At 39.7% G+C, this 27,775-nt stretch overlaps 2 protein-coding genes across 4 annotated transcripts; one reads left to right on the top strand and one right to left on the bottom strand.

Moving 5' to 3' along the window:
- The first annotated feature begins 1,963 nt into the window (after nucleotides 1–1,963).
- On the top strand, nucleotides 1,964–7,146 carry LOC139940552 (large ribosomal subunit protein bL35m-like). The gene is made up of 4 exons (XM_071936857.1): nucleotides 1,964–2,020; nucleotides 3,503–3,737; nucleotides 5,334–5,459; nucleotides 6,497–7,146. Exons 1-4 carry the CDS (start codon nucleotides 1,975–1,977, stop codon nucleotides 6,750–6,752), a joined length of 663 nt encoding a protein of 220 aa, XP_071792958.1. The 5' UTR covers nucleotides 1,964–1,974; the 3' UTR covers nucleotides 6,753–7,146.
- Nucleotides 7,147–7,234: 88 nt separating this feature from the next.
- LOC139940536 (HEAT repeat-containing protein 4-like) lies at nucleotides 7,235–26,847 on the bottom strand. Of its 3 annotated transcripts, XM_071936835.1 has the most exons (15): nucleotides 26,721–26,847; nucleotides 26,447–26,590; nucleotides 23,586–24,652; nucleotides 22,630–22,773; nucleotides 20,228–20,454; nucleotides 18,730–18,841; nucleotides 17,982–18,155; nucleotides 16,569–16,747; nucleotides 14,762–14,776; nucleotides 12,900–13,199; nucleotides 11,725–11,908; nucleotides 11,202–11,387; nucleotides 10,424–10,613; nucleotides 8,994–9,195; nucleotides 7,235–8,389 (listed from the first exon to the last, which is right to left on the bottom strand). In XM_071936835.1, exons 3-15 carry the CDS (start codon nucleotides 24,565–24,567, stop codon nucleotides 7,613–7,615), a joined length of 3,672 nt encoding a protein of 1,223 aa, XP_071792936.1. In that variant the 5' UTR covers nucleotides 24,568–24,652; nucleotides 26,447–26,590; nucleotides 26,721–26,847; the 3' UTR covers nucleotides 7,235–7,612. The 3 variants fall into 3 exon arrangements, with proteins under 3 accessions (XP_071792936.1, XP_071792935.1, XP_071792937.1); XM_071936834.1 differs by lacking the exon at nucleotides 26,447–26,590 and having other exon boundaries at nucleotides 26,651–26,847; XM_071936836.1 differs by lacking the exons at nucleotides 14,762–14,776; nucleotides 26,447–26,590 and having other exon boundaries at nucleotides 7,236–8,389; nucleotides 26,651–26,845.
- Nucleotides 26,848–27,775: the final 928 nt, after the last annotated feature.

Below are 27,775 nucleotides of genomic sequence, written 5' to 3'. Positions count from 1 at the left end.
GAGCTCCGTAGTTATATTTATAGCGATAACTTGTCAAAATGTAGAACAGAAAAATAATGTACAATAGGCTCAATCACTTTGCTTTTTTTTGTAGAATTATTGAAAATGTGATAATGAAATAATGCAATGCTATTGTTATGGGAAATAAAAGTCAAATGGTGCAGCAAAATAAGTTGCGTTTGTTTGTTTTCTTGAAAATAACCGTACGTAGTTTTGGGGGTCAATCGTTCAATTGGACAGACATTCATTTCGAGACTCTTGTTTGTGGTTTTGAGACATTGCATGGTGAGGTGTCAACAAAAAAGCCATCAAACCAGATTAAGAAGCCAAACCTGTGAATGATTTTCATCCATTTAAAGGCAGTGGACACTATTGGTAATTGTCAAAGACTAGCCTTCACAGTTGGTGTATCTCAACATATGCATAAAATAACAAACCTGTGAAAATTTGAGCTCAATCGGTCATCAAAGTTGCGATATAATAATGAAAGAAGAAAAAACCCTTGTTACACGAAGTTGTGTGCGTTTAAATGGTTTATTTCGAGACCTCAAGTTCTAAACTTGAGGTCTCGAAATCAAATTCGTGGAAAATTACTTCTTCCTCGAAAACTACGTCACTTCAGAGGGAGCTGTTTCTCACAATGTTGTATACTATCAACCTCTCCCCATTACTCGTAATCAAGAAAGGTTTTATGATGATAATTATTTTGAGTAATTACCAGTAGTGTCCATCTGCCTTTAAGTAGTGGTCCCTTTTACCAGAGTCTGCCACCCTGCGATCTGAAATCTGCTAATTTAATATGCTGTTATTGACCAAGTTTGACGTCACGTCATCACACACTAAAGACTCGCTTTTTCACTAAAAACATATGGCAGCGTAGACTGCAGCTCTGCATGACGTCAATTGTGTATGTCATCCCCCCCCCCCCAATTTTAGAAATAAACCGTTTTTATTAAAGGAACACGTTGCCTTGGATCGGTCGAGTTGGTCTTTGAAAAGCGTTTAGTTATAATATGCATATGGTAGAAAGATGCTGTAAAAGTAGAATACAATGATCCTCACAAACCTGCCTCGAAATTGCACGGTTTTCCTTTTACCTCGTCGACTAACACGGTTGGCCATTTATGGGAGTCAAATTTTTGATTTTATGGAGAGTCAAATTTTTGACTCCCATAAATGGCCGACCGTGTTTGTTCGCACAGTAAAAGGAAAACCACGCAATTTCGAGGCAAACTTGTGTGGATCATTGTATTCTACTTTTAAATTATCTTTCTACCCATATACATTTCATAACAAACGGTTACAAACGCTTTTTTATAGACCAACTCGTCCGATCCAAGGCAACGTGTTCCTTGATCATGGTGTTGTACTTGGACTTTCGTCGGTAGCCTTGCGTGTATTGTCGGTATAGTGGTTTTGGAAACATCACCAATGGACACACAAGTTCATGATCTTGAAATCATGAATCAATCTAATAATAAGGTTGTAGGCCTACTACTTTGGTTTGTTTAGGGAATTAGGCCAGTTACCCTGAACCAAAAGAAGGGGAAGGGGATGCCCGATGGCCGAGCACAGAGTTTCTCGTCAGTCTGTTTAACAAAATTAATGGAACGCAGTGAACGATTTGTGCTTGTTTTGTTATGCGCGTGTGGGCGGGGTAAAGTATTTTTGGCCTGTCGCAACTGCAAATAAGTTGGTCCTGTTGAGGCAGTCTCTCTTAGAGATTTTGTTTTTCATTAGATCAAAGTGGCGTTTTATTCGTGAGTGACAACAAAATTGCGTATTTATTAGCTTGTTAGTAAAAGATAGGTGCAATTTCCTTTGACTCTTGTGACATAGGTGGCTTTTCAGAACAGAAAGAGCCAACTGTGCACGCACCGCCCACACAACACAATCCTCACATTTTGTAATGTTCGTCACAGGCCTCCGTAAAAAAAAAGAGGGCGCTAGATCAGAGTGTAACTCAAACTCAAAATGGCGGCGCCCATAAGGAGTGTTCTTGTTCAGGCGCAAAAGATTGGTAAGTGGGGGTTTAAATATCGTATTTAGAGGCTCGATATACCATTTAGAATTGTGAAAGCTTTCCAGGATTGTTATTTAACCGGATAACTTTCCGTATGGCGCCACCACTTTTTCACTCATTTTTACAAAAAGGGATATATCAATCAGGTAAATTAGATACTATATTATTTTATTTCGAATGAAAAAGTGGTGGCGCCATACGGAAACTTTTCCATTTAACCATGTTTTAAGTAAGATTTCAACCTCCAATGAGTACACAAGCTGGTCTTGCTCGACGGTCGAGTTGTCAGTTGGTCCTGTTGCGTTTGGCATTTGACAACAATGTAATGTTGGAACTTGGAGACCGGGATTCGAACCCAGCCGGACCAGTTGGAACATGAACCCGCTGTTCTGGCGATCAGAAACACAAAAGCTTTGATTAAATTAACCCCAGTGCTTTTACAACTCGGTCACCACGACTAAACCCAGTAACCAGGTAACTCACTGGGGCGCTGTATTCCTTTTTTCGAAATTTTGACATTATCGGTCACTTCACTTCACACTAGCTAGTAATAACAGATAGCCCAGGTTGGATTCCTCCGCTGCATTTGGCACTGACTGACGTCCTACCAGGGCTATAATAACAGTATGACCGATAATGTCAAAATTTCAAAAAAAGGACAGCGCCCCAGTTACTGGGTCTATGTCACGACACGCAGAGTGGTAAAGCTTTCTTCAAAGCAAGCCAGAATTTATTTTGTTCTTCAATTCAACTTTCTGTCGAATTACTCTATATTAAGGACAACCTCAAAAATGTAGGACCGTCCTACATTTTAGGATGTAGGAGTAGGGGGCCAGAGGGCATAGTTGATATGGAGGTTTGCCTCTGTTGCCTTCATGTAGTATTACTACTAGTACTAGTATCTTAGTCAAACTGCCCAAATAGTTTTTAGGCAAAAATTAGAAACTTGCGTTTATGTATAAATGGCATGGAGGAATAAATATTTCTTCCTCCTTGGTAAGTTGGTATACATGTGTATCTGGTTTATTTTTTTATAAAACACTACAGTAACAGTAAACACCTTTTTGATTATTTATAATACACTAGGAAATTGCACATGGGAAGGACATTAAATAGCACAAAGCAAACAATGGGTTTTATTATATATGGAATATTAGTTCGGCAGTTGCTTGAATTGGGGATATCCTAACTTTTAATTTATTCTAGGGACAGAAACAAATCCTACTCAATTAAAGTTTGATATAAAAAAAAATTGTTATATGTAAATGTTGGATGCATTCTCTCAGTTTGCACAATTGCTAGATTGCACTGTGACATTATATATTGGTGATCACGCGTTTATTGGTAAATTTGGCAGCCATCAGGCTGGTTAATAGATTGTTCGATTGCTCAAATCGTTCAATCATGCCCAACTCAAACACATTCCTCTGTTCTGACCTAATATTTTATTGTTTTTATATCCACTTTTTGTTTCATCAGGAGCAAGAATATGCTGCAGTAGGAGCTATTTACAAACCAGACCATCGTCCCTCTACTTTCAATCATTTCAAACAACCACCACACCTAAGCTCCTTGTGAAGCCAGAATTAAAGGCACAGAGGTACAACTTATCAAATCAGGCCATAGCTACAGCAGTGTCACTGCAGATAAGGTCATACTCCCTTCTGGCTGGTAGTTGTAATGTGGGAACTCACAACACAGGACTCCTGCAAAGGTATGTGTAATTAAAGCCATTGGACACTTTCGGTAAACAGTATTGTCCAAAGGCCCACACTTCGTGTATCACAACTTATAAAATAACAAACCTGTGAAACTTGACGCTCAATCGGTCATCCGAGTCGGGAGAAAATAACGGGAAAACCCACTCTCGTTTTCGCACGTTTCGCCGTGTCATGACATGTGTTTAAAAGAAATCCGTAATTCTCGTCATAGAGAATTGATAATTGTTTTAATGTCTTCTCAAAAAGTACAGCACTTCATGGAATAATATTTCAAAAGAAGTCTTTCACCATTACCTTCTGTAAACCCTGTAAGTTATTTGTAAAACTGTGATTTTTTTTTTTACGAAAGTGTATAATGGCTTTAACCTCTTCCCAAACCACCCATCCCCATGCCTCACCCTCCCGATCAAGTTGAGTAAGTTGAGAATGTTAGACAGTTTTCTCTAATTAACCACAAGGGAAATTTTAACTAGTTTGGGGGTACTAACAATGAATAAATTGACCAGAGTGGGACTTGAATATGGGACGTCCAGATTAACGTGCCGGGCTCTACCAACTGGGCTATCTAATCTAGCTTTAGCCCTACTATGGCAGTCTTCCTATTTTGTTGGTTCAAGGTTCAAGGTTCATTTATTCTGTTTGGGGGTGTCAGTGGGAAGCCATCATCACAATGCTGATGTCCATACATGTTATCTGTGACGGGGTAATTTTACTGTAGCCTTATTACTTGTAAGCAGATTTGTTGTGCTTTCAAAGGCACTGGACACTAATTGTCAAAGACCAGTTTTCTCTCTTGGTGTGTCCCAACATATGCATAAAATAAAATCTGTGAAAAGTTTGCCAGAAAATAATGAAAGAAAAAAAACATCCTTGGTGCTTTCAGATGCCTGAGAAGATTCAAATACGTACAATGTTTTATACAATCAACAGCTTTCCGTTGCTCGTTACCGAGTAAGTATTTTTATGCCAATACATATTTTGAGGAATAACCAAACATGTCCAGTGCCTTTAAGCAGCTCTAATAAAATTGTGCCCTGGTTTGGGTTGTTTAGGGTTAAATGCACTGTACACCTTTGGTAATTGTCAAAGACCAGCCTTCTCACTTGGTGTATCCCAACATAAGCATAAAATAACAAGCCTGTGAACATTTGCGGTAAATTGGTGTATCCCAACATAAGCATAAAATAACAAGCCTGTGAACATTTGGGGTCAATTGGTCATCGAAGTTGGAGAAAATTATGAAAGAAGAATTTGTGTGCTTTCAGATAGGAATAAAAGACTTCTAGCTAGAAGTCTTTTAATATTTTAGTGAGAAATTACCTCTTTCTCAAAAAACTACGTTACTTCAGAGGGAGCCGTTTCTCACAATGTTTTATACTATCAACAGCTCTCAAATGCTTGTTACCATTTACCAAGTCAGTTTTTAAGTTAATATTTGTTTTGAGTAATTACCAAACGTGTACCTTCCCTTTAAACATGTCACATATTGTTGTACAGTTTAATATCAAGAAGGCATTTAACCCTAGAATGTTTTATGTATGCATATCAAGACTTCAACATTGTTGAAATTGTCATCTTTGATGTCTTAGATTAGCGGCAGGAACGACACTAGCCCCACAGCGTCAGCCTACTAGAACTGTTATCAGATACAGCAGGAACAAGGGCAAGAAGAAGTCAGTCAGGGCCGTCTTAGATAGATTCTACCGCTTTGATAAGTAAGTCTCTAAAGTAATAGATGTGAGCCTATCAGAAGCCATGACAGAGCTAACGCTTGGCATCTTTTAGCTAAACCTGTACGGAGAGAGATGGAACCACCCATCCTCAGAAGAAAAAAAAAATCAAATTTGGCTTGTAGCGCAAAACTTTTTACCAGACTTCGAGCTAAATTTCACAAACACCAAGATTCATCTTTGAAAGGTGATTTTTTTTCAGTACGACAATAGCCCTTCACAAAATAGCCGATGTAACTGCTAAGCAAAGTATGATGTCGCAAAACAAATCACTATGGTGGTATTGACGGCTCATCTAAATGGTAATGATCCTGAAAAAAAAAATTACTTGATAGCTCACTTATTAGATGTTAATTTTACTTTGGGAATAAAGAATATACATGTACATGTAAATTGTTTTTACCCTTACACCCATGTGTATTAAAGGAACACGTTGCCTTGGATCGGACGAGTTGGTCTATAAAAAAGCGTTTGAAACCGTTTGTTATGAAGTGTATATGGTTGAAAAGATGTTTTAAAAGTAGAATATAATGATCCACACAAGTATCACTGTTTGCACGGTTTTCATTTTACGTCGCGAATTAACACGGTCGGCCATTTATGGGAGTCAACTTTTTTACTCCCATAAATGGACGACCGTGTTAGTTGACGAGGTAAAACGAAAACCATGCAATTTTGAGGCATATTTGTGTAGATCATTGTATTATACTTTTACAACATCTTTCTATCCATATCAATTTTATAACAAACGGTTACAAACGCTTTTCAAAGACCAACTCGACCGATCCAAGGCAACGATTCCTTTAAGCACTTTATACTTTTCTCAGATTTCGTTTCTCAGATTTCTGAGGGTTGGCACCAGATTCTAATAATTTAACATAAGGGTTGAGTCCGTCGAACAACCCAAACGCAAGCTAAACATTTGAAACCGGCCCTCTGTTGTACAGCAATAATGCACAAAATTAAAGTACATGTAGAATGTAGTGTCCAAGATTCAAATGTCAATATTTGTTTTTTTCCAGTGGCCTGTGGTTGCGGACGATCGCTGGACGCAACAAGAAACGCTGGAAGAAAACACCGAGTCGTAAGATTCGCAACAAGTGGCACGTCTTCTGCAGCAAGACACAGAGTAAGAAGCTGGACTTGATGGTGTCAGGATATTGGAAGCGAAGACGTTACTTCCCAGACGATCCCATGGAGCCGTTTAAGGAGCGGAACTTTAAGGGGCTGAGTTTTTACCCAGGGCAAAAGACTCTGGAGAGGATGGATGACCCTTGAGTTTTGTAGATCTACGTTGAGATATCTGTAGGCGACACTTTTCAAAAGCATAATTTTATCTTCTTTTTCCCCCTGAATTTACATTATGATATAAATTTTTCTGCAGGAAAATCTCCAAATAATATCCATGTTGCAGGAATGAAAACATGTTTCATAAAAGTCATAATTTAAATGCAGTCAGAAGCTAAACTTTGACTTTGTAAAATTGTTGAAGTCTTATGCAAGGAGTTACAGCGATGATTGTAAATAAGTTACTGTTAAACTTTTGACACACACAGACTGCAACTTCTCCAATTGAAAACAGCATAAGTTTAACTTTAAGTTGACAGTTTTTAGCATGAGAAACTCAAGACAACAAGGACACATAAAATCAAAATATTTTATTCGATTTGATTTCATTAAAAAAATAGTTAATGGCCTGACGTTTCGATCCTAGCAGAGTCTTAGAGTCTTTTTCGAGAAAGACTCTGCTAGGGTCGAAACGTCAGGCCATTAACTATTTTTTGCATTTACATGTATACCATTGGTCCATTTGGTTGGTAAGTTGTTTGCAACAGCTAAGTTTATTTTCTCATCTTGATCTAATTTAGACAAATAAATACACAAATTAAAAGAATTATAATTTCTGTTTGTACTGTGTTGTATTTACAAGGAAAAAAGGGGGGAAAACCTGGATATTTACAATGTGACTTGATTAACGAGTTTGCTTCGGGATGAAAACAACTTTTCCCGGTACTTGATTGGGATTAGTGTCACTCCAAAAGGCAGCCTTTTTCCCTTTTTTTCAATGGAAGTTGAGATTAAACTTAGTGGACGGACTGTAAGATAAATTCCTCCATTTTTTTTCTTTTGCCGAGACTCTAACTATCACACGAACTATCAGACTCTGCATCTGTATCATTATTCAATGATTCATTTACTGATGTCCTACCAAAGCCACTCCCAGCACTCTTTGCTCCATCTTCAATTCCATCGCTACCATTCATAGACACACGGACATCTTCATCATGAAGAATCTGGTTTGAGTCAACACCAGGAGTTGGCGTTGAAGGTGACTTGGGGAGAGCGCTGGAGTCGACAGGGGTTTGTCTGTTTGATTCAGAAGGAGTAGGAGTGCCATCTTTTGGTGCCGGCCCAGAGATGCTGGCTTCTGATTCCCGCCTCTTGAGGATGCGTATTTCCTCCTCGATGCTCTCGTTAATCGTCTCAAGTTTCAGGGCAGAGGCATCTTTGGCCCCGCCCATCTCCTCACTCACCATCTCCTCCGTCTCCTCATCTTCCGGCTTCACATACTCGTTGTACTCCTTCACGGAGCAAGACCCTTCATAGAGCTCAATCAGCTTCTCCAGCTTCTCCACTGGGCTCCGCCCACGTAACGAGGAACCAGTTGGGGTCCTCGTGGTGACGATGGGACTCAGGAGTCCGCCCCTGTCTTGCCCTGAGGACGAGGGCGTTCTAGGGAGTGCCATGTCAGGCGTTTGTTTTGAAGGGGTGTCATCGTCGTCATCATCATCGCTGGATTTGCTGTCGTTTTCATTGTCGTCAAACTCAGAGTCCACGAAGATGCTGGGTGTGTTGATGCTCCGTCCACTCTCCTTGGTTGATGAGCGACAAGGGAGAGGTTTGGGTTTTTTGACCTATAAATAAAAGTAGACATGTTGACTAAGTTTTCCCCCTTTTTTTCATTGAGCAACAATTGGTGCATAAAGGAACTGGACACTATTGGTAATTACTAAGAACAATTGTTAAAATAAAAACTTACTTGGTTAAAAGCAATGAAGAGCTACTGATAGTATACTACATTGTGAGAAACGGCTCCCTCTGAAGTAACTGAGTTTTTGAGAAAGAAGTTATTTTTCACTCAAATAATAAAAAACTTCAGCTGAAGCATTTTTATTATGCATCTGAAAGCACACAAAGTAATGCAACAAGGGTGTTTTTCTTTCATTATCCTATTACAAATTCGGTGACCAATTGAGCCAAAAATATTCACAGGTTTATTATTTTATGCATATTTTGGGGTACACCAAGTGAGAATACTGGTCTTTGACAATTAACTACCAAAGGTGTCCAGTCTCTTAAAAAAAAATTGAATTTGAGTTTATTCATTATTATTTTTATCTATATATTTTTTTCTTTTTCGGGGGGCGGGGATTTAATTAAAATGAATTTCCGTTTAAAAATGAAAAAAAAAAACACATCCCTGACGTAGGGCAGATAATCTTCGCATTTTGTGCCAACCTTTACATCTGGTGACCTAGGCGACTCGCTGAAGTATCTCTCCCGCTGCACATCAAGATTCTCCTCCAGTTCATTCTCGGCAATTTTAGCCGCGATGTTGTAGCGAGTACACAGTCTCCGAACCTCATCTTTAATCTGCTGAACCATCTCCATGTCACCAGTGGGACTCACACCCATGGATTGTAGGGCGATGGCTAGCTGCCTGCAAATCAAAGATGTCAGTTAACTGTTACACAAAAGTACCTAAATAATAAATTTATAAAGCGCGTTTATGAATCACAGATTCCTTAATGCAAAATATGTAACAAAATATTTACAAAATATGAACAAAACAAAATAATTAGGCCTACGGTATAAGATTACAGTTAAGATTCTACACTAAACACAAAAATAGATAATACTCATTAAAGGCAGTGGACACTATTGGTAATTACTCAAAATAGTTATTGGCATAAAACCTTAATTGGTAACGGGTAATTGGGAGCAGTTGACGGTATAAAACATTGTAAAAATGGCTCCCTCTGAAGTGACATAGTTTTTGTGAAAGAAGTAATTTTCCACGCATTTGATTTTGAGACATCAGAATTATATTTTGAGGTCTGGAAATCAAGCATCTGAAAGCACACAACTTCCTGTGACAAGGGTGTTTTTTCTTTTTTATTACTATCGCGCAAATTCGACTACCCATTGAGATCAAATTGTCACAGGTTTGTTATTTTATGCATATATGTTGAGATACACCAAGTGAGAAGACTGGTCTTTGACAATTACCAATAGTCTCCAGTGTCTTTAAACATTATAACTGTCATGAAGTAATGAAGGGACCCTCAAAGATGACTAGCACTTTTATAAAGCCTACAAGTCCAAAAAACTTGCTAAGCTAAAACATGTTACAAGCCAAAGTTTCTTCAAGTTTACACTGGTTTCCAAATAATTTTTTTTGCTTAGCAAAGAAATGGGCTCAGCAGTGTTTTCTGCTTAACAGCTTTATGCAATTGGGCTCTGTAGACCTGAAAATACCTGTGATAAAGAAATGCTCAGTTTTAGATGAGTTAGTAAAAACCCCAAATAACCGGAGAAACAATGGGGATTCGAACCATGGTCCACAGATGTGAAAAACATGGAAGAAACCACCGAGCCAACCTGAATGCCCTCGAATGAAAATGTTGAAAGGAAACACTTCAATATGGACACGATTTTGCAGGCAAGTGAAACAATAAGCTTACCAGTCCTAAAAGTAGCTAAGCACAAATCAGAATAAGGCGCCAACCAAAGTACAATATCACATGCGCCATTTCTGACTGGTATCCTGCTTCTTCTTGCTAAGCACAAAGTTTGTGAGCAAATTGTCCAATCAGCTACGTGAAATAGGGCCCTGCTGGTTAGTCACTGAAAAAAATAAAATTAGTGTACAAAAACCCTGAACTTACATTCTGACAAGATGATCGGGTTCGACCAGTAGCTTGTCCTGCAGCATGGCAGCAATCTGCTTACCACCGATGTCAAGTTTGACTAGTGACTGCAAGGCCTCGGCACGCACCCCTGGCTCCGACTCAAACCGTACCGCCCATAGTACGGCTTCCTGGATTGGCTCACTGAGCTGGCCTATGTCTCCAAGAGCTGTGATGTGATTGGATAAAGACATAACTCCGTTAGGTTGGATTTGAAACTTTGCAGGATGGAAAAACAAAAAAACATGAAACTACGTCTTGGAATTCGTAGTTGTTCTTCTGAAGATCAGGGCCCAATGTCATTAAGAAATTATAAAGTTTACATTGCTGTGTGGTGCCCTACTCCTTTTTTGCTAAGTGTGTTTTTCTGCTAAACAGCTTTATAAAATTGGGCCCAGAAGTCACTGATTGACACGTCAAATTTTCACACTGCTGATTATGTTCTGAATTCCCAAAGCTCAATAGTCATGGAGCCAAAATATCAGAGGCAAACAGTTACGGATTGTTAAATGATTTTATAAAAAACAAAGCACCTAGCATAAGTAGACTGTCATGACCGAATTGTCTTAAGCATCGACCTCAAGACTTGATGGCTGAGTCAATCAGAGTGTGGGTTCGAATCCCGGTCGTGGCACTTGTGCTTAGAGCAAAACACTTTTATAGTTATTTCTCATCACCAAGGAGAAAATGAAAGTGCCAATATTTTTTATTTTTTTCAAATGGAAGTGGGGGGATTTTATTTAAACAATTCAGATACCTTTGATGGCATGTGCCTTGACTTTCCAGTTGGCGTCAAACTGCGTCAAGAACAGCAGTTTCTGAGTGACTTTGGGGTCTTTAAGAATGAGCAGACTAGCCGTGTTAGTTGCAGCTATGCGAACTGCAATGTAAGCGTCGCTGAAGCATTGCAGGTAAGCTGGCAGGAGGCGGGCAGTCATTATACCTAGATAGTTAAGAGGGAAAGGACAAAATCAAACATTTATCTTGAAGTTGCCTAGGCTGATTTTTGCCGAAAGAACTTTTTTTTTAAACAAAAAAACATTCTGTGCATATGTCACAAACATACTGGTTTATGGATGTCATTAAACATAAAAATTCTGACAGTATTGAGTTCTTCATTTTTAATTATTTACACTAAGAATTGTTTTTTTATTTCATGCAAAACATGAAGGCATCAACTTTAATGAATCTGCAAAAAATAAGTTTAAAATTTAAATCCATCTTTTCCTGTCAAATCGGCCACAAACCAGACCTGCTACTCCTGTGGCCTCCAAACTTACCCAGATGAGCAATCTTATGTAGAGCGTCGATACGATCTCGTTCGTTTCCTTCAAGGAGTCTGTCTCTAAGATCATCATGGACCTCTTTCCCATGGCCGGTCCTCCCCAAGGTCTGCGCCGCCGCTTTGCGGACTTCATGATGCCAATCGTTCCACATCAAGTTACTCAACTTGTGAGTGATATCCTTTGGGTTCAAAGTGAATGGAGATGAGAGTTTAATGTTAAAAAGCCACAAAGCTAAAAGTCTGGAAATCTGACTTTCTGACTTGAGAATAACGCCAGGTACCTGCTTTGAGAGCCTCCTAGCAGGATCCTTCCAGGTGTACCTTTGACCACACGAACATTTGCAATTTATTCAACAGTAGGCCATCATTTACACGTACAAAAAACAACATTATGCATCTGCTGCATGCAGACAATTAAAATGTGCAAGCTGACAAACTACATGTACATCACCTTGGACCAATCACAACAGATATGGAAAGTTTATCCAATGAAAACATTGCCGACCTCAAAATGACCAACAACGCCCACAGCAACTACCAAGGTGCCCTATGCTTTTGCCGTGGTGCCCTTTGGAAGGTTTAAATACAAACATATAGACGATGTGACCTATGTTTACATTCAAACCGCCCTCTGTTGACAAAACACTGTATACGTCATGGTAAGATTGCATACACTTCCTAGCTGGCTGCCAAAACACAAAGGTTTTGCCCGGCGGTATGCACGCAAATCTTGTTATGGTTTTCGAGTGACGTCATCATCATCATCATCATCAGTTTATTTCCACAGTTTCAAAATCACAATCAGTATCAAATCATAGGCAATGTATTAGTTGGAAATAAAGAAATAAATAGTTGTTTGACAAGATTAATTAAATGAATAATAAGCATTGACATTCGTGAAACTGTGGGGGACCCATACAGAAGCAAGGCTTGTAAGGGTATGGTTCCCTCAGAGGTCACATCGTCTATAGATCACATAGAAGTGGCCCTTATCAGAGTAAAATTGCTGTGCTCCTTCAAGATCCAATTTCAATGCCCGTCATTGCATTCAATGACATCAGTGCGCATGTAAGCTTTCTTTAATCCTTGAGGATAAAGACAGGGGACCAGTCTACCAAGGAAGTGGTTAACCAAGCAATATAGCCTCCAGTGGAGGCATGTGTCACTCACCTTATTTATCACTCCATTCAGCCTCGGCAGTACCCTACAAGCGATGATCCGTTGACGCCAACTGGTACTATTCAACTGCTCCCCGACCATGGAATGCACGATGGTTGAGTTACCGCTCAACCTTGCCATGAGACTCACACAGCGCTCACTCTTGATCATGTCCTCACTGCCGAGTAGTTGCTGTATCAGCTCGCTCACTACGTACGAGTCGCAGACACCGGCATGAGCGAGGCACTGAGCCGAGGCCCAGCGCTCGGGTTCACTGCCATTACGCATGATGTCATTTAGAATCGTTCTTGCCTGGTAGACAAATATTAATTCAATTAAATTTGATTCAATTCAATATTGGTTCATTTTATAACAATACAAACCAAATAAAAAGTCGAAGACTAAGAGAATTGGTTTACAATAAAAATTACCTCAAAAATATAATACATGTAAATGTTTTTTAGTTCATTAGTTACATTTGCTTTATAAAACTAGTGTGCATTCAAACAAAATAGTTGGTTTTATATCAAGTAATAAATTGCACAATTTGATGCACCATCTCAAAACCTAAACCAAAATTCATAGAGCTGCTTAAGCAGACCCCAAGCCTGGAATTACTCAGAGACCATGGCCTCTGTGAGCCATTGGCCTTGGTGCCCCTTTCCCATAGCCTTGGTGCCCCTTTCCCATAGCCTTGGTGCCCCTTTCCCATAGCCTTGGTGCCCCTTTCCCATAGCCTTGGTGCCCCTTTCCCATAGCCTTGGTGCCCCTTTCCCATAGCCTTGGTGCCCCTTTCCCATAGCCTTGGTGCCCCTTTCCCATAGCCTTGGTGCCCCTTTCCCATAGCCTTGGTGCCCCTTTCCCATAGACTTGGTGCCCCTTTCCCATAGGTTTTCCATTGCAAATGCTCTTTGCAAAATGAAAGTGGCCTTGCCCTCTCAAAGATGAAATTCCAGACTTGGCAGACAAGTTTGGCTAACCATATTCGCCATAGCAAAACCAACGGGAAACCAGTCAAAGATGAAAAGTGTGATATTTTAGCTTGGCTGGTAAACCTTCAAAATTCTGGTCGGCAAATTTTTGTTTTGCTTATCAACAAACTGTCCTCAAATAGCTCTATGAATTTTAGCTCAGGGTTTAGTCAATTTTAATCCCAGGTTATTTTTCCTCAATTACCATCAAATATGAACAAACAAATCACCATAACCGAGTCAGATATAACTTTTTAAAAGGCATAGTCAAGTTTCATAACAGTTATGTTAAAGATGCTATGTCAGATTTTTTTGCCCCAAACATTAAAAAATATATTTTTTTTTAGTGAATGGTATTTCCAAGAGTATCACCCGCTCTAACGAAAACAAGTTTAACTTTTACTTTTAATGGTCAGGAACCATGACAAAAATTTAAAACGTTTCTTATAAAACACATAAGAATTGGTCACGTGATATATTGTCGGGATCCCGCCAAAAACTAATTTTGAGCACTTTATTTCACTGCTACTAATAATTGGCTGACTTTTTCGAGCGATGACTCAAATGAAAGCATGTGTCTCTTTCTCGACCCCCATCAAAATACCTATTGAATTTTAAATAAAAATATTTGGGTCAAATCTGCAAAAAATCTGACATAGCATCTTTAACAATATCAAATGACGACTAAAGTTAAGCAAATAAAACTAAAACTCTGCAGACACGAGTGAATGCAGTACTTCCATTTGAAAATCTGTGTAAAAACAAACTGTGAAACAAAACTGAAGTGTAAAATATCACAAGGTGCTGAAAAAGAGGGTGTTTTCTAAGGCTCAAACATGAAAAGAGTGCTGTTCAAAAAATAAGGTGATGTCCACACAGAACAGTTTGTTGTCGTTTACTAACCGTGACATTTGAAGGCTATCCAACAGGCATGCAAACAAGGAATAAACGGACAATATTAACACATGCTCAAAGCTTAAAATGGATCGACATAATAACACACAATTGAAAATGTTAGTACGGGAATTTGATTTCTACAAAGGATATAAGGGCCCAATTTCATAAAACTGTTAAGCAGATAACACTGATGGACATTTGATTTCTACATAGGATATGGACCCAATTTTATAAAGCTGATACTGCTTAGCCCATTTCTTTTCTAAGCGAAAAAAATGAGTGGGGCACAAGTTGCAAACTTTATGGAGCCAAGTTTCTGCAACACTTTTCTGTTTTGTGCTTTACAGGCTTTATGAAATTGACCCCTGATATTATGAGTTAAAAGCATAATGATAGAAATCATATAAAGTAGGGTTGGGACAGACATTTAACTGGTTAACTGCAATCATGCAGGCCTGATACTTCACGAAGGCAAGAAAGGCCATTGCCTCATGCACAACTGGGCCCAATTTCATAGAGCTGCTAAGCACACAAATTAGCAAAGCGTGAAATTTCTTCCGTGATAAAAACAGGACTACCAACTAAATTTCCATGTGATATTCAGGATAAGCAAACAACAGCTGAATACCAGTAACAAGCATTGTGCAACATATAGAAATTTGGTTGGTAATCCTGGGTTTTTTTCCAAGAAGAAATTTCATGCTAAGCAAATTTTTGTGCTTAGCAGCTCTATGAAATTGGGCCCTGGTCATTGCATTGGTGCCCTTTAAATGCTCTCAGTAGAAATTTACAATTTACTCTAAGGATGTCCTTTACCATAGAGAAAATGCCTTGGTACCCTCGCCCTTTCAAAAATGTAGCATACAGGCCTGTGCAATCACATTTTTTGTTTCTGTTCCAAATTTCCTAAAGTGGTCAAATGAAGCACACATCTACAAAACAAAAAAAAAAGAAGAAAAAAAGACCCCCACTTTTCTTTAAAATGTTAGCCTCATCGGACACTATCCCAGGAGAACGGTCCCATACAAAATCTAATACAATATTTTCAATCCTCTGCAGTTTGATAAATATTTTGCTTTTTAGCAGCCACACCTATTGTTTTGACTTTGTGGCTGTGAAGAAGGGATAGTTCTATTTTGAATCATGTTTGATCCTTTTTTTTTTTTTTTTCGAGAGAGAGGGATCGCCTATCATCACAAAGCTACGGTAGGCCACTTCAAGACAAGGGCTACGCTTAACTGATTTGGGCTGTGTTAAATCAACATGTAGCCACCTACTTATGACCTGAAACAGGCTTACCCCCTTCACAGTCCATGTTGATATAATTGGCTTTTTTTATAGCTGTGGGCTTATAGTTTGGATTGGAATCATTAGAACCAGTTAAACGGAATTGACTTGTTTGAGAAACATTACTTAACTAGTATCTGTGGTAGTGCAGTAAGTTAAAGTAGCAGTCTTACAGTTTTCTATAACTTCTGCCCGGGTAGTAGTTAAAAAGTGGGACAGTTCTTTTCAGAATTGAGAAATCTCCCAAACAATCAGATAAATCTACTCCGTGGTAGTACGTCGATTAAAAAAAATGTTCTATAAGAACATTCTCTACCTGTCAAGTAGATACACACATGGTCTTACCACAAACCAAATATATGTTGATACCTCACCATGCAATGCCTCAAATCCTATAAACTAATACCCCTTATCATTTTGCAATACACACATCTCACATGGTATCGTATTGCTACGCTGCGTCCAAACTCATGTTTCTATTTCAAAGCTAAAAACCAACAAAGGATTGCTTTAACTGGTTCCCTACCTCCTCATTTGGCCTATTGAGCGTGTATAGAGCAATGGCAGCCGTTATCCTGACCCTTGTACTGGTATCCGTCAATGCTTTTACTACACATTGAAGCAGAACTTCAGGTAGAATTCCCTCTTCTTCACCGGTATCCTTCATCTTATTCATTGCAGCTAAGGCTTTCTGTGCGAAGGTACCTGTGACAATGGGACAGTCAGACAAATCCCTGATGAAACTAAGAAATGGGGGTATCACTGTATAAGAAGACACAACAAATCATAGAGTTTTACATAAGAACTAGAGGGCGCACTGGCCTATATGCGCTCCGGCATGCGCGCAGGCGGCCATTTTCTAAGTTGACAAAACTGGCATCTCACAGCGTGTGTTTGTGCGGCCATTTTGTAAGTTGAACAGACAGCATCGCGTGAGCGTTCAATAAAAAAAAACTCAAACGTGTATTTCATATTCAACGCGCGCGCGCAGAATGACGCGCTTGTCATCTTGCGGTCCCGTGACGTTTGTGCACGAAGCATCACTCATGCGCCCACTAGTTCTTATATATAACTCTATGGACACAGGGGGAGCAACAGTCAGACAAATCCCTGATGAAACTGAGAAATGGGGTATCACTGAAGAAGACACAACATATGTATTTGCTCATTGGAACTAAACCATGAATAAATTATTTTCCATCGTGCAACCAGTCAAACTTTTTTATAGAGTATTTTGGAGAAAAAAAAAACAAGAACTGTGTGTCCCCTCCCTCTTTTCCCAACCTGCCAGAAAGGAACCTCTTAATAATGTCATGAATGTTGGGTGAAAATCGTTCTTCAGCGATTAATATTATTATTACACCTTTTCCGGTTCAAATATGGGTGTGTACAATTAGCTTCCCCAGGTTGACCCCCGTGTGCTCATATCTGGGTGAGCCCCTGACATGACCAAGTCGAACACCAACTTCCTCAAGCAACACACCATTGCATCTTGGAATAGACGATCGGAACTACTTTCATTTTGTGCATCACATCCGCAGATTCACAAAGAGATATAAAATAATTATTCTCAAGATGAAACTGCAACGTTCAATTATTTTACAAGACCGTGTTGATACAAACAATACCCATTTTTATTTAAAGAAATACTTACTCACTGCTCACAAAGTCGCTGTTTTAAGGGTAAAAATGTGTTTCAAACTTCCTGAAAGTGCCCCGCTTAATTACAAACAAAATGGTGGCCATTGAGAAAGTTTTTTGTTGTGACGTCATGCACCTCTGTCAGCCCCAAGTAACCAGCTCCACAAGCAGAGTCCTAGAGGCTTACTCAAGTGCGAGCGCACCAGTGGGGGGCAACCTAGGGCAACCTGAGTAAGAATAAAATGCACCCAATATATACGCCTACTTTGTTTAAAAAAATACAACAACAACAACTCACTTTTGAGAGGAATTCCTGGGTCTGCTGGTTTCCTGTACGTAGCTGCCTTAGCGATGGTTGCTATGGCCTGGAGTCGGACATGCTCATGGATATCAGACATATCGCGCACAAGTTCATCAATTGTGCTGTCGTACCACTTGTTACCGAGGTGCCATTTTGTTCGCCACTCGTCAACTGCAAGTTTAAAAAATACAATAGGTAAGAACAAGACGAAAGTATAATGTATCTGTAGTCTCAATAATTTTGGTATAGTAAAGTTAAAAAAATAAATTAAATAGTACAACATTGATGACAATAAAAATGTACTATAAATTTTCATAACAAATTAGCAAAACACAATCAAATATTTTGCAGTTCTAAGCAACATTCAATTGTTCTTATAAGCCTTCAACTGTGTGACTATTCAATATCCTATAATGTGGTTTTAAATGATAAATTATACTATGACAGCCTAAGAACACAGACACTATCATGTAATTAATGCATCTACACAGTACACAGTCAACCCTCCTACTGTCTGACCATATTCAATACCATTCACTGTGGTTTTAAATGATACGCCAGCCTGCAATGTAATATATAATAAGGTTGAAACCTGGCATCTATACACAGCTAGCTTAGCACATGTTTGCGCTACCCCACACAACCTGTGCAGCTTATTATGGTTGGTCAATTTGCTGAAATATGTACATACGAAAGGGTTGTTATATTTGACTAAATCACCATCCATATATTGAGGCTGACTTACTCAGTCTGACGAGGGCATAGTTTTGCTTGTGCTGCCTCTCTTCTGATGGGTCTGGTTCCCTATGTGCCTCTGGGTCATATCCTGCTTCATGAATGGTCAACGATACGTCACCCTGTCAAAAAATACAAATGGCAGAGAGTTTATAAGAGGGAAGGTACCAACCTCGTCCCCATGGTTTACTTTATTTCAAACCATGTTTACAATAGTAAACCCTGGGAGGGAAACTCCTTACTTGGACCCTAATTGGACAATGACTTTACAATGTTTACCTTTGTCAAAACAGCCAGCCGCCTGCAACTAACAATGTACAAACAAGCTATTAAATCTGGTGCCGTACTACGAGATTATGACGAAGATGTAAATTTCGATAAGCAGCCAGACTATTTTAATTTGCATATGTGTCCAAATATTTTGGATATGCAAATGATCCAATTACCAGGGTGAGAGAGCGGTCAACCTTGTAACCACTTGACACACCCTAGGGATGAGGTTGGGAAGGTACAGTATGTAAAGCCTGAACATACTTCCTGCGACTGCTTCGTGCGAGGCAAATTTGAGGTCACAGCTCTGTTTTCGTTGTGGGTGTGTCGCGGGAGTTCAGCAAACCTCAACTTTTCCGAATTGTCCGCTTGATTCTTATTATATTACTTTATCTCCAGTACACGCTAATCCACAAATCAGATGCTTGAACTGGATATAAAAACCTATACTACTTCCTCTGTTTTTACATATACAGCATTCTCAACATATCAGAATCTCTCGAAAAAGCTCTTCAAAGTATGATTCTCCCGAATCTGAGTCCTGAACATTTTCCAGGAATGCCGCATAGACGTCCATTGTGTCCGCATTTTGTCTTAGCGTACAGCTTTTTGATCGGAAATTGTGAGAAAATTTGAGACAAAAGATCGTTTTTTTCAAGATGAAATATCATTGCATACATGTACAGCTAGATACATGCAGCTGGAGGAGGGTCAGGGGTCAATAGTTTCCCAGAATTCCTCATCTATTTATTTGCAGTACTGCTGGGCGACTGGAGTCGCCAACAGCGCGCAGGGAATAAACACGCGTGGCGACTGTGGTCGCCGATAGCATGCAAAGGGTTAAAATGAACACATTGTTTAAAGCCATTACACACTTTCGGTACAGAAAAAAAAAAAAAAGTACACAGATTTACAAATAATTTACACAGTTTACAGAAGGTAATGGTGAAAGACTTATCTTGAAATATTGTTCCATGAAATGCTTTACTTTTTAAGAAAACATTAAAACAATATCACTTCTCGATAGCGAGAATTACGGATTCATTTTAAACACATGTCATGACATGGCGAAACGTAGGGAAACAAGAGTGGGTTTTCCAGTTATTTTCTCCCAAATCTGTTGACCGTTTGCGCCTAAATTTTCACAGGTTTGTTGTTTTATATATAAGTTGTGATACACGAAGTGTGGGACTTGGACAACACTGTTTACCGAAAGTGTAGAATGGCTTTATACATACCTGTATAGCCACAGGGAGCTGACTCCATTTCTTGTAGCCCCGGTGCTCCCTCGGCGTCCCACTCTTGTCTTTCTTGTCCTTTGTCTTCTTCATCTTCTTCTTATTGTCCAGGACGCCATTCCAGACGGTTGGATCTTGAGGGAAGTCCTCCTGCCTGGTAACCTGGTACTGGTTACCAGTGTCTAGGAGGAGACGATCCTGGGCTGGCTGGTGCATCTGCTGGGCTCCTAAGATTGGGAAATAAGAATATCCGTTCCGTTGGCCATATTAGCTCAAAAAGGCATTGAAAATTTGGGCATTTGTCTTCTTGTACAGTAGAAGAGTTTTTAACGATAATTAAATCCATTCTACACTTTCGGAACAGAAAAAAAAAAAATAGTTCACAGATTTACAAATAACTTACAGGGTTTACAGAAGATATTGGTGAAAGACTTCTCTTGAAACATTATTACTTTTTGAGAAAATATTAAAACATTTATCAGTTCTCGATAGCGAGAATTACGGATTTATTTTAAACCCATGTCATGACACGGCGAAACGTGCGGAAACAAGGGTGGGTTTTTCTCCCGACCGCCATGACCGATTGAGCCTAAATTTGCACAGGTTTTTTATTTGATATGTAAGTTTTGATACACGAAGTGTGGGCCTTTGGACATTAGTTTTACCTAAAATGTCCAATGGCTTTAAACAATGTGTAGCAGACATATAGCACACATATAGAACACATAGCACACATATCTACAGAATATCACAAGTATCTACTGATAAGGTTGTTAAAGGTGCTTGAACAAATTTAAATATTTCAAGATGAGGTTTTGACGTCTTATTATATCAGACTGATTTATGTAGCACCCCATCAAGGTGATGTGGTGCATTTAGCAGCCACTGCCAGAAACAACAGAAGATAGCAATAATGGGACCCGACAATCAACCCACAATCTGCTGATCAGGAACACCAGAGGTCGATTACACAAAGAGTTAAGACTAGTCCTAACTTAGGACTAGTCCTAGGAGATATAAACAACACATGGCTAGTCCTAAGTCTTAACTCTTTTTGAAATCCACCCCAGAACTCATAATGAGTCCAGTGCGCTTGACCACTTGGCCATGACACGCCTGGGCCAAATTTCATAGCCCAGCTTAGCGGCCGATTTTGTGCTTACTTTGCAATTTCTATTTCATAGCGCTGCTAACCGTAAGCACACGAAAAGGCATGCTAACCTTCCAGTGCTTACCGCACGACAATAAATGACGTCACACTGCAAATTCACGGTAAGCGCGCAAACGCAATATGGCCGCCCAATTTTCCTGCTAACCTGTGAAATACGCTAAGGCTTAAGCAAATTTTTCTGCTACAGTAAGCACGCAAATTTGCTTAACCGTTTTAAGCAGCGCTATGAAATTGGGCCCTGGTGTCAGAGCCCACCTCTCAGTTCAGTGCCTCACACAAGAACTGGGCCCAATTTCATAGAGCTGCTTAATCACAAAATTTTGCTTAAGCAAAAAATCCTTGCTTAGTAAAATCAGATTACCGGCCAAGACTCCACTTAATTGTTATGTTAAGTAAGCCACAGCTAAATACCAGTCATAAGCAATGTATGTATGCCATGAAATTTTGGCCAGTAACCATGTAACATGTGTAAAACAAGCGAGCTATTTTCGTGCTTAAGCAAAATTTTTGCTTAAAGGGACACACCGGCTGAATTGGGCTATTTGGGCTAAAAAATAGACTAAGATATGACTTCAACGGTCTTCCAGGAATGAAGAAGAACAGTCCTTAGAAAAAATCATCAAATTTAGCCATTTTTGAGCATTTTAAGACAAAACCGCAGGTCGCGTGATTGTTCTAACCAAAAAGTGGTACAATCACGTGACCTTCTGGGCTAGTTTTACTTGCCCAGCTTTAGGTTGATGGGCAGGGGAGCATGGGTATGAGCTAGGCCTTATAATGCTGGAAAAATTTAAAGACACTGGAAACCTTTGGTAATTGTCAAAGACCAGTCTTCTCACTTCGATTATCTCAATATGCAAAAAATTAACAAACCCTTGAAAATTTTAACTCAATTTTGGTCGTCGAAGTTCCGAGATAATAATGGAAGAAAAAGTTATGTGCCTTCAGATGCTTGATTTCGGGGACCTCAAAATCTAATTCCGAGGTCTCGAAATCAAATTCAAGAATTTTAGTGGAAAATGACGTTTTCTGGAATACTACGTCACTTCAGAGGGAGCCGTTTCTGTTTTATACAATCAACAGCCCTCCATTGCTTGTTACCAAGTAAGTTTTCGTGCGAACAATTATTTTGAGTAATTACCAATAGTGTCCAGTGCCTTTAAAGACACAACAATTGCAGGATAGTTACCTTGGCTGACAATGATAAAAATGTGTCTAACTTTCTTCTTACCTGAAAGCCACTCTTGTTCAAACTGGTTGTGAGTGTCGTGTATTGTATCACTGAGCGCTGGATTCATCACATCCTTCAAAGTCGGAGGTGGCTTAGTCTTTTTTCGAGTAACTTTGATCTCCCGGGCTGTGCTGTTGATTGCTCCTGTGAGAATAGAGAATTTTCAGACGAATCAGCTTAGTTTCCAGGCAGGAGATTTTGCAGAATGAAACATTGTTGCAGGGAACCACCCACTTAACACACAGAACACATTGTGTGGCATTTTTATGGTAACCCGATTCTACTGGGCCCAATTTCATGGCTCTGCTTACCGCCGAATTCTGCGCTTACGATCATGATTCCCCACTTACGTGCAAGCGCCAAATTTTTGCGCTAGCCTTGTAAGCGTAGAATGCCTAGTAACGTGGAGTACACACGCGCAGAAGCCCAAATTTACCGCTAACCCGTGATATATGCTTGCCGTAAGCACAGAATTCCCTGCTTCTAAAAGCGCCGATACTGTGCTTACGTTAAGCAGAGCCATGAAATTGGGCCCAAATGAGAGAGCAAAAACCCTTTGATTCTGTAGGCCTAAACTACTCACAATGGATATTGTGGAACAGAAACATCCTGCTTAACAGCAGAAACAAGTTACCAGCCAAAATACCATAAAATGTGGTGACTGGGTCTCTGCTAACATTTTATTGTTATCACATTTTTCTAAGCACCATTTCCGACTAACAATTTCAGGGCAAATTTTCATGGGTCTGCTTCCCATTATAAGCAAAGAATTGGCGCATACATCGTGTTTCACAGACTACCAGGGAATATTTGCTTGTGTACTCCAAGAGTACTCCACATCACTAGTGCAAGAATCTAGCGCTTGCCCTGTAAACACAGAATGGCGATCGCAAGCGCAGAAATTAGCAGTAAGCAGAGCCATGAAATTAGACCCTGATGTTTCACACAACACTTACCAGCCACTTCTTTCTGCATTTGTTTCTGCTGTCGCCTGACAGCATCTGGCTGTCGGTAGAAAGAAGCTAAAGATCTAGAGTTGACTCCATCCTCTTCGGGCTCCGTTTCTTCCCTCCCGGCGAGGGTATTAGCTGCCTTCTGAAATGACATCTGCTGCTGCTTACTGGATTCCACCTTAGAGGTCGTCAGAACCGTTGTCTCCTTTGTGCTTATTTCACTTACACTCACGTCATCGTGGATCAGAGTGTCCATGTAGCTGGACGGTTCTCCGTACAGATCGACCAGCATGCGGTGTAACTTGTCCTTCTGAGGTCCCTCTGCCGTCTGCTCCCCAACGATCCAGCGAGCGGTGTTCTTACTAAGATTCAGAAGCAAGTTCTCGTCCCAGTTTTGGGAGTGCTTGACTTTGACTTGTTTAGCGTTGGCCTCTTCGACCGCGTCCTCGATCCCTATTTGATCGTCGGTGAGGAAGGTTTTGGACATTGCGTTAGTTGTGGAATCGGTGTCGGCTTTGACAGTCTCACGGTCATCTTGGCCGTTGGAAGTAACGATCGGTTTAAGTTTCTTTTTTCGGAGTGGTTCCAGACGATGAGTGGATCGTTTCTTTATGTGGCAAGGTAAATGCTGATCTGTCGTCCTCGAATTGTAGCGACCCACGGGTCCGACGAACTTCTTCCTCTCTCTTTGGATGATATCGGTGTAATTGTAAGCATCTTTGATGGTTTTTTTATCATAGGGTAACGTATGAGCTGCGTGAGATTTAACAACGTCCTCGCTGAAAACAAGATCCGAGCTGATTTTCTGCAGGTAGTCTCGCCTGAGCATGTTCTGACGCTTGCTGAAGTACGGAGTTGGGCGTAGGTCGGACAAATTGATGTGGTTCCCTTTGAAGCTACTTGCATCTGCTCCAACTTGCGGGACCTTGACCCTGTCAGCACAGGGGAAGAGTTCTGGGTGCAGTGGCAGTCGATCCATGGCCATTTTCTTTCCTTCAAATGAATTCACCTCTTAGAGAGAGTAGTGTAATCCCTTAATTCATAAGCCTGCATTGGCTCAAACTAAAAACCTAAAAAATTAAAACAATCAAAATTTAACATGTTACAATCAGATTTTCTAAAAACGTTTCTTTCACGCTCTAAATTAAAAAGTTAATTTATTTAATTGATTTATTAATTATAATTTCATGATTATGAATTCACAATGAGTGACATAGCAGAGGGTTAGCTACCTAACACTATATTACTAGGCGCAGAACCAAACTAAACAGTTCAACAGTTTGAAAGTGATTTGAGTGCATATGAGTCTTGTGCATATACTTAACGGTTGACTAATATTAAAATGTTCTGTAACAGTGCATTTAAAAAAAATTGTCGTGAGTTGTCGTGAGGGGTCTTGAGTTGTCGGTATTTAGTGCAACCGGAAGCTGATGCTGGCATATAAAATTCATTATCCACTGTCTGACTCTGACTGTCAAGAATCAATTGTGTCTACTCCTCCTCTTCTCTTGAATTGACGCTTGACTCTTTTAACTGTTTTAACTGTATCCTGGTGTCATGTGTTTTCAGTAGGATAACAGGAAAATTGTTCACAATCAAAAACTAATTTTTTTTTTTCAATTTTTCAAATCATCTATCCAATTTTTCAACAATAACACTTTCACTTCATGGTGTGTTGAAATTTTTAAAGTTTTGGTTTTACGTTGCGAGAGACAGTCCGCCATTAACAGTGCTTGTGCATGCACGACATTGGAGCAACGTCATATGTTTTCACACCTTTCATTGGTTGGTATCTTATTGAATATTCAGAAGCTAGTATGGCGGGCAAAGTAAATCAAAAATATTATTCAATTAGTACTTAACAAATTTAATTACATTTTTGTCCTAAGGCATTATGGCTACTATATAGAATCCAAAGATATCATAAGGCATGAAAGTAAAACACCCCACCCCCCCTTGATGCACTCACACTTCATAACAATCCGTTTTCCCCCATTTCAGATCAGTAATGTTTGGTTTCAGGAGATAAGAAACCAATCTATGATATTTTCTCTTAAATGTAGATTTAATATTTATTACGCTTATCGGAATTTATAACAGTTATGCAGTAAATAAATAATAAAAACTGTTGTCATTTTCACTTAAAATATTTTAATATTTTCCCCACATTTGCGCACCATAGAATCCCAAATAGTAACCACCTCACGTGATCAATCTAGTGACTAAAGCAGAATGAAACTCAATCTAGCAGATAGTAATTTTGTTTTGAACTTTCGAGGTTGGATGATGTTTCTTTGACTCACTTGAATGTTGGCATAATAATGCACTAGTGATTAGTACCAAAAATCAATCATTTTATAAATGTTTGAGCATAACCAACGACAGGAAACTTTATTCTCAGCATGATTAAGCCTGATGAAAATACAGACCGTGAGTAAACTGCATAGCTTTTGTCACCGGTGCAGCTTGCACAATTTCGCGGTAAACGGGAATCAAAGTTGGGGACCGAAAACATGTGAGGGTCGATAACGTATGACGCTACGATAGTGCAGTAACTTGACTTATTATGAATTTAAGGGGAATCTGAATACATAGATTATTAGTATTAATTACTATTATTATTTTCAGGGGCATGTTGAGTTGACTCAGAAATAATTGTGGAAAAGTTTCCATGTGGCGCCACCACGTTTTCATTCGATATGAAATAATTTAGTATCTAATAATTTACCTTTAAAAAAAACAATGAGATAGGCCTATCCCTTTTTGTAAAAAAATGAGTGAAAAAGTGGTGGCGCCATACGGAACCAAGTTATCCATAATTAATTAATGGCATCGTCCGTTCACAATTCATCACAATCACATACCAAAATGATGTACGTCACTCGTCAGCGCACTCAGAAGTTCGCTAGCTATATTATTCGTTATCTATTCTTCTAATAATTCTTTCCCCTCCCTCTGCCCTCTCCTCTCTCTCAACTCAAGACTCTGCTGATCTGAGCCTGATCCACCTTTATAAAAACCAACAAAAAAGTAACACACCTTTCATTATGAACACAATATATTCTTACCATCTTTCCAAAGTATTCAAAATTGAGATTTATTGGGGAACAATCACGTCAAACGGTCAATCAAACTTACAAAAACTTGAACCCAAAACTTTCTGTCCATGGAAGCGGCCATGTTGGTTGTTGCCATGTCGACAAAAACATTTGGAACGTGTAGTTGAGTACACTTTCGCCATCTGCCTCGTTCCCTGGGCAGCGCGCCGTATCGATGCCTCTCGTCACTTACCCCTGGCAGGGATGTACAGAGGGGCAACGCTGATTGGCTTCACTTTCAGTTCTGGTTGGATCCTTCGGAGAATGCTGAGCTCGACCACCTTCTGTGTCGTCTGTGGACGCGGCGTATCAATAACGCGCATTATAACACCCCTTGCAAAGATTCTGCCTGCTCATTGGTTTAGAGCGCGTCACATGACATGTCTTAGTTTTGCTACACGACGGCCGTCGGTTTGCCATGCGCTAGTCCGAAGACTAGCACATGGCGCCGTGCGCTAGTCCGACAGACTAGCACACGGCGTGCAGTACCCAGACGTCCGTTGCGTGTACGAGGATGATAAATTAATAGTCTGTAACCATTTCGGATTGCACGACACGACATTCAACACATTCAGCAAAAGTGTTTGCAATCTGTATTCGCGTCGTCCGTGGATTGTAGCATTCAGGTCTGTAACTTAATAATAATAGTACAGTATTTAGAAATGTTTGGGGTGTTATAAAACAAATATTGACTGCTTTTACTCGTGCAATGGTTAAAAACTATGACTCCCTCGGTGATCCCCGGAGCGTTCTATTTTCCCTCGGCTTCGCCTCGGGAAAATAGAACGCTCCGTGGATCACCTCGGGAGTCATAGTTTTAACCATAGCACTCGAAGCAGTCAATATTTGTATAATATGCGCATATGGCAAAATGATCATCGTGTGACACGCGCGTATGGCAAGATGGCAAGATGTCAGCGCACATAGACCATTTCTAGTGTTTTCATTGGTCAATGATGATGTCATTGTATAATACACGCGTTACGAAAATGGCGTGTGCGCGTCCATAAAAATGGTCTCACAACGTATCCGCACGCACAATGAGACACTCAGCGTTCTCCGGGTTCTATTTCTATGGATCCTTCCCATAGAGTT

This window comes from Asterias amurensis, chromosome 8 (assembly GCF_032118995.1).
Source record: "Asterias amurensis chromosome 8, ASM3211899v1".
Lineage (NCBI taxonomy): Eukaryota > Metazoa > Echinodermata > Asteroidea > Forcipulatida > Asteriidae > Asterias > Asterias amurensis.
The sequence above is the reverse complement of the archived record's forward strand: the minus strand, read 5'-3'. Positions and strand labels throughout refer to the sequence as shown.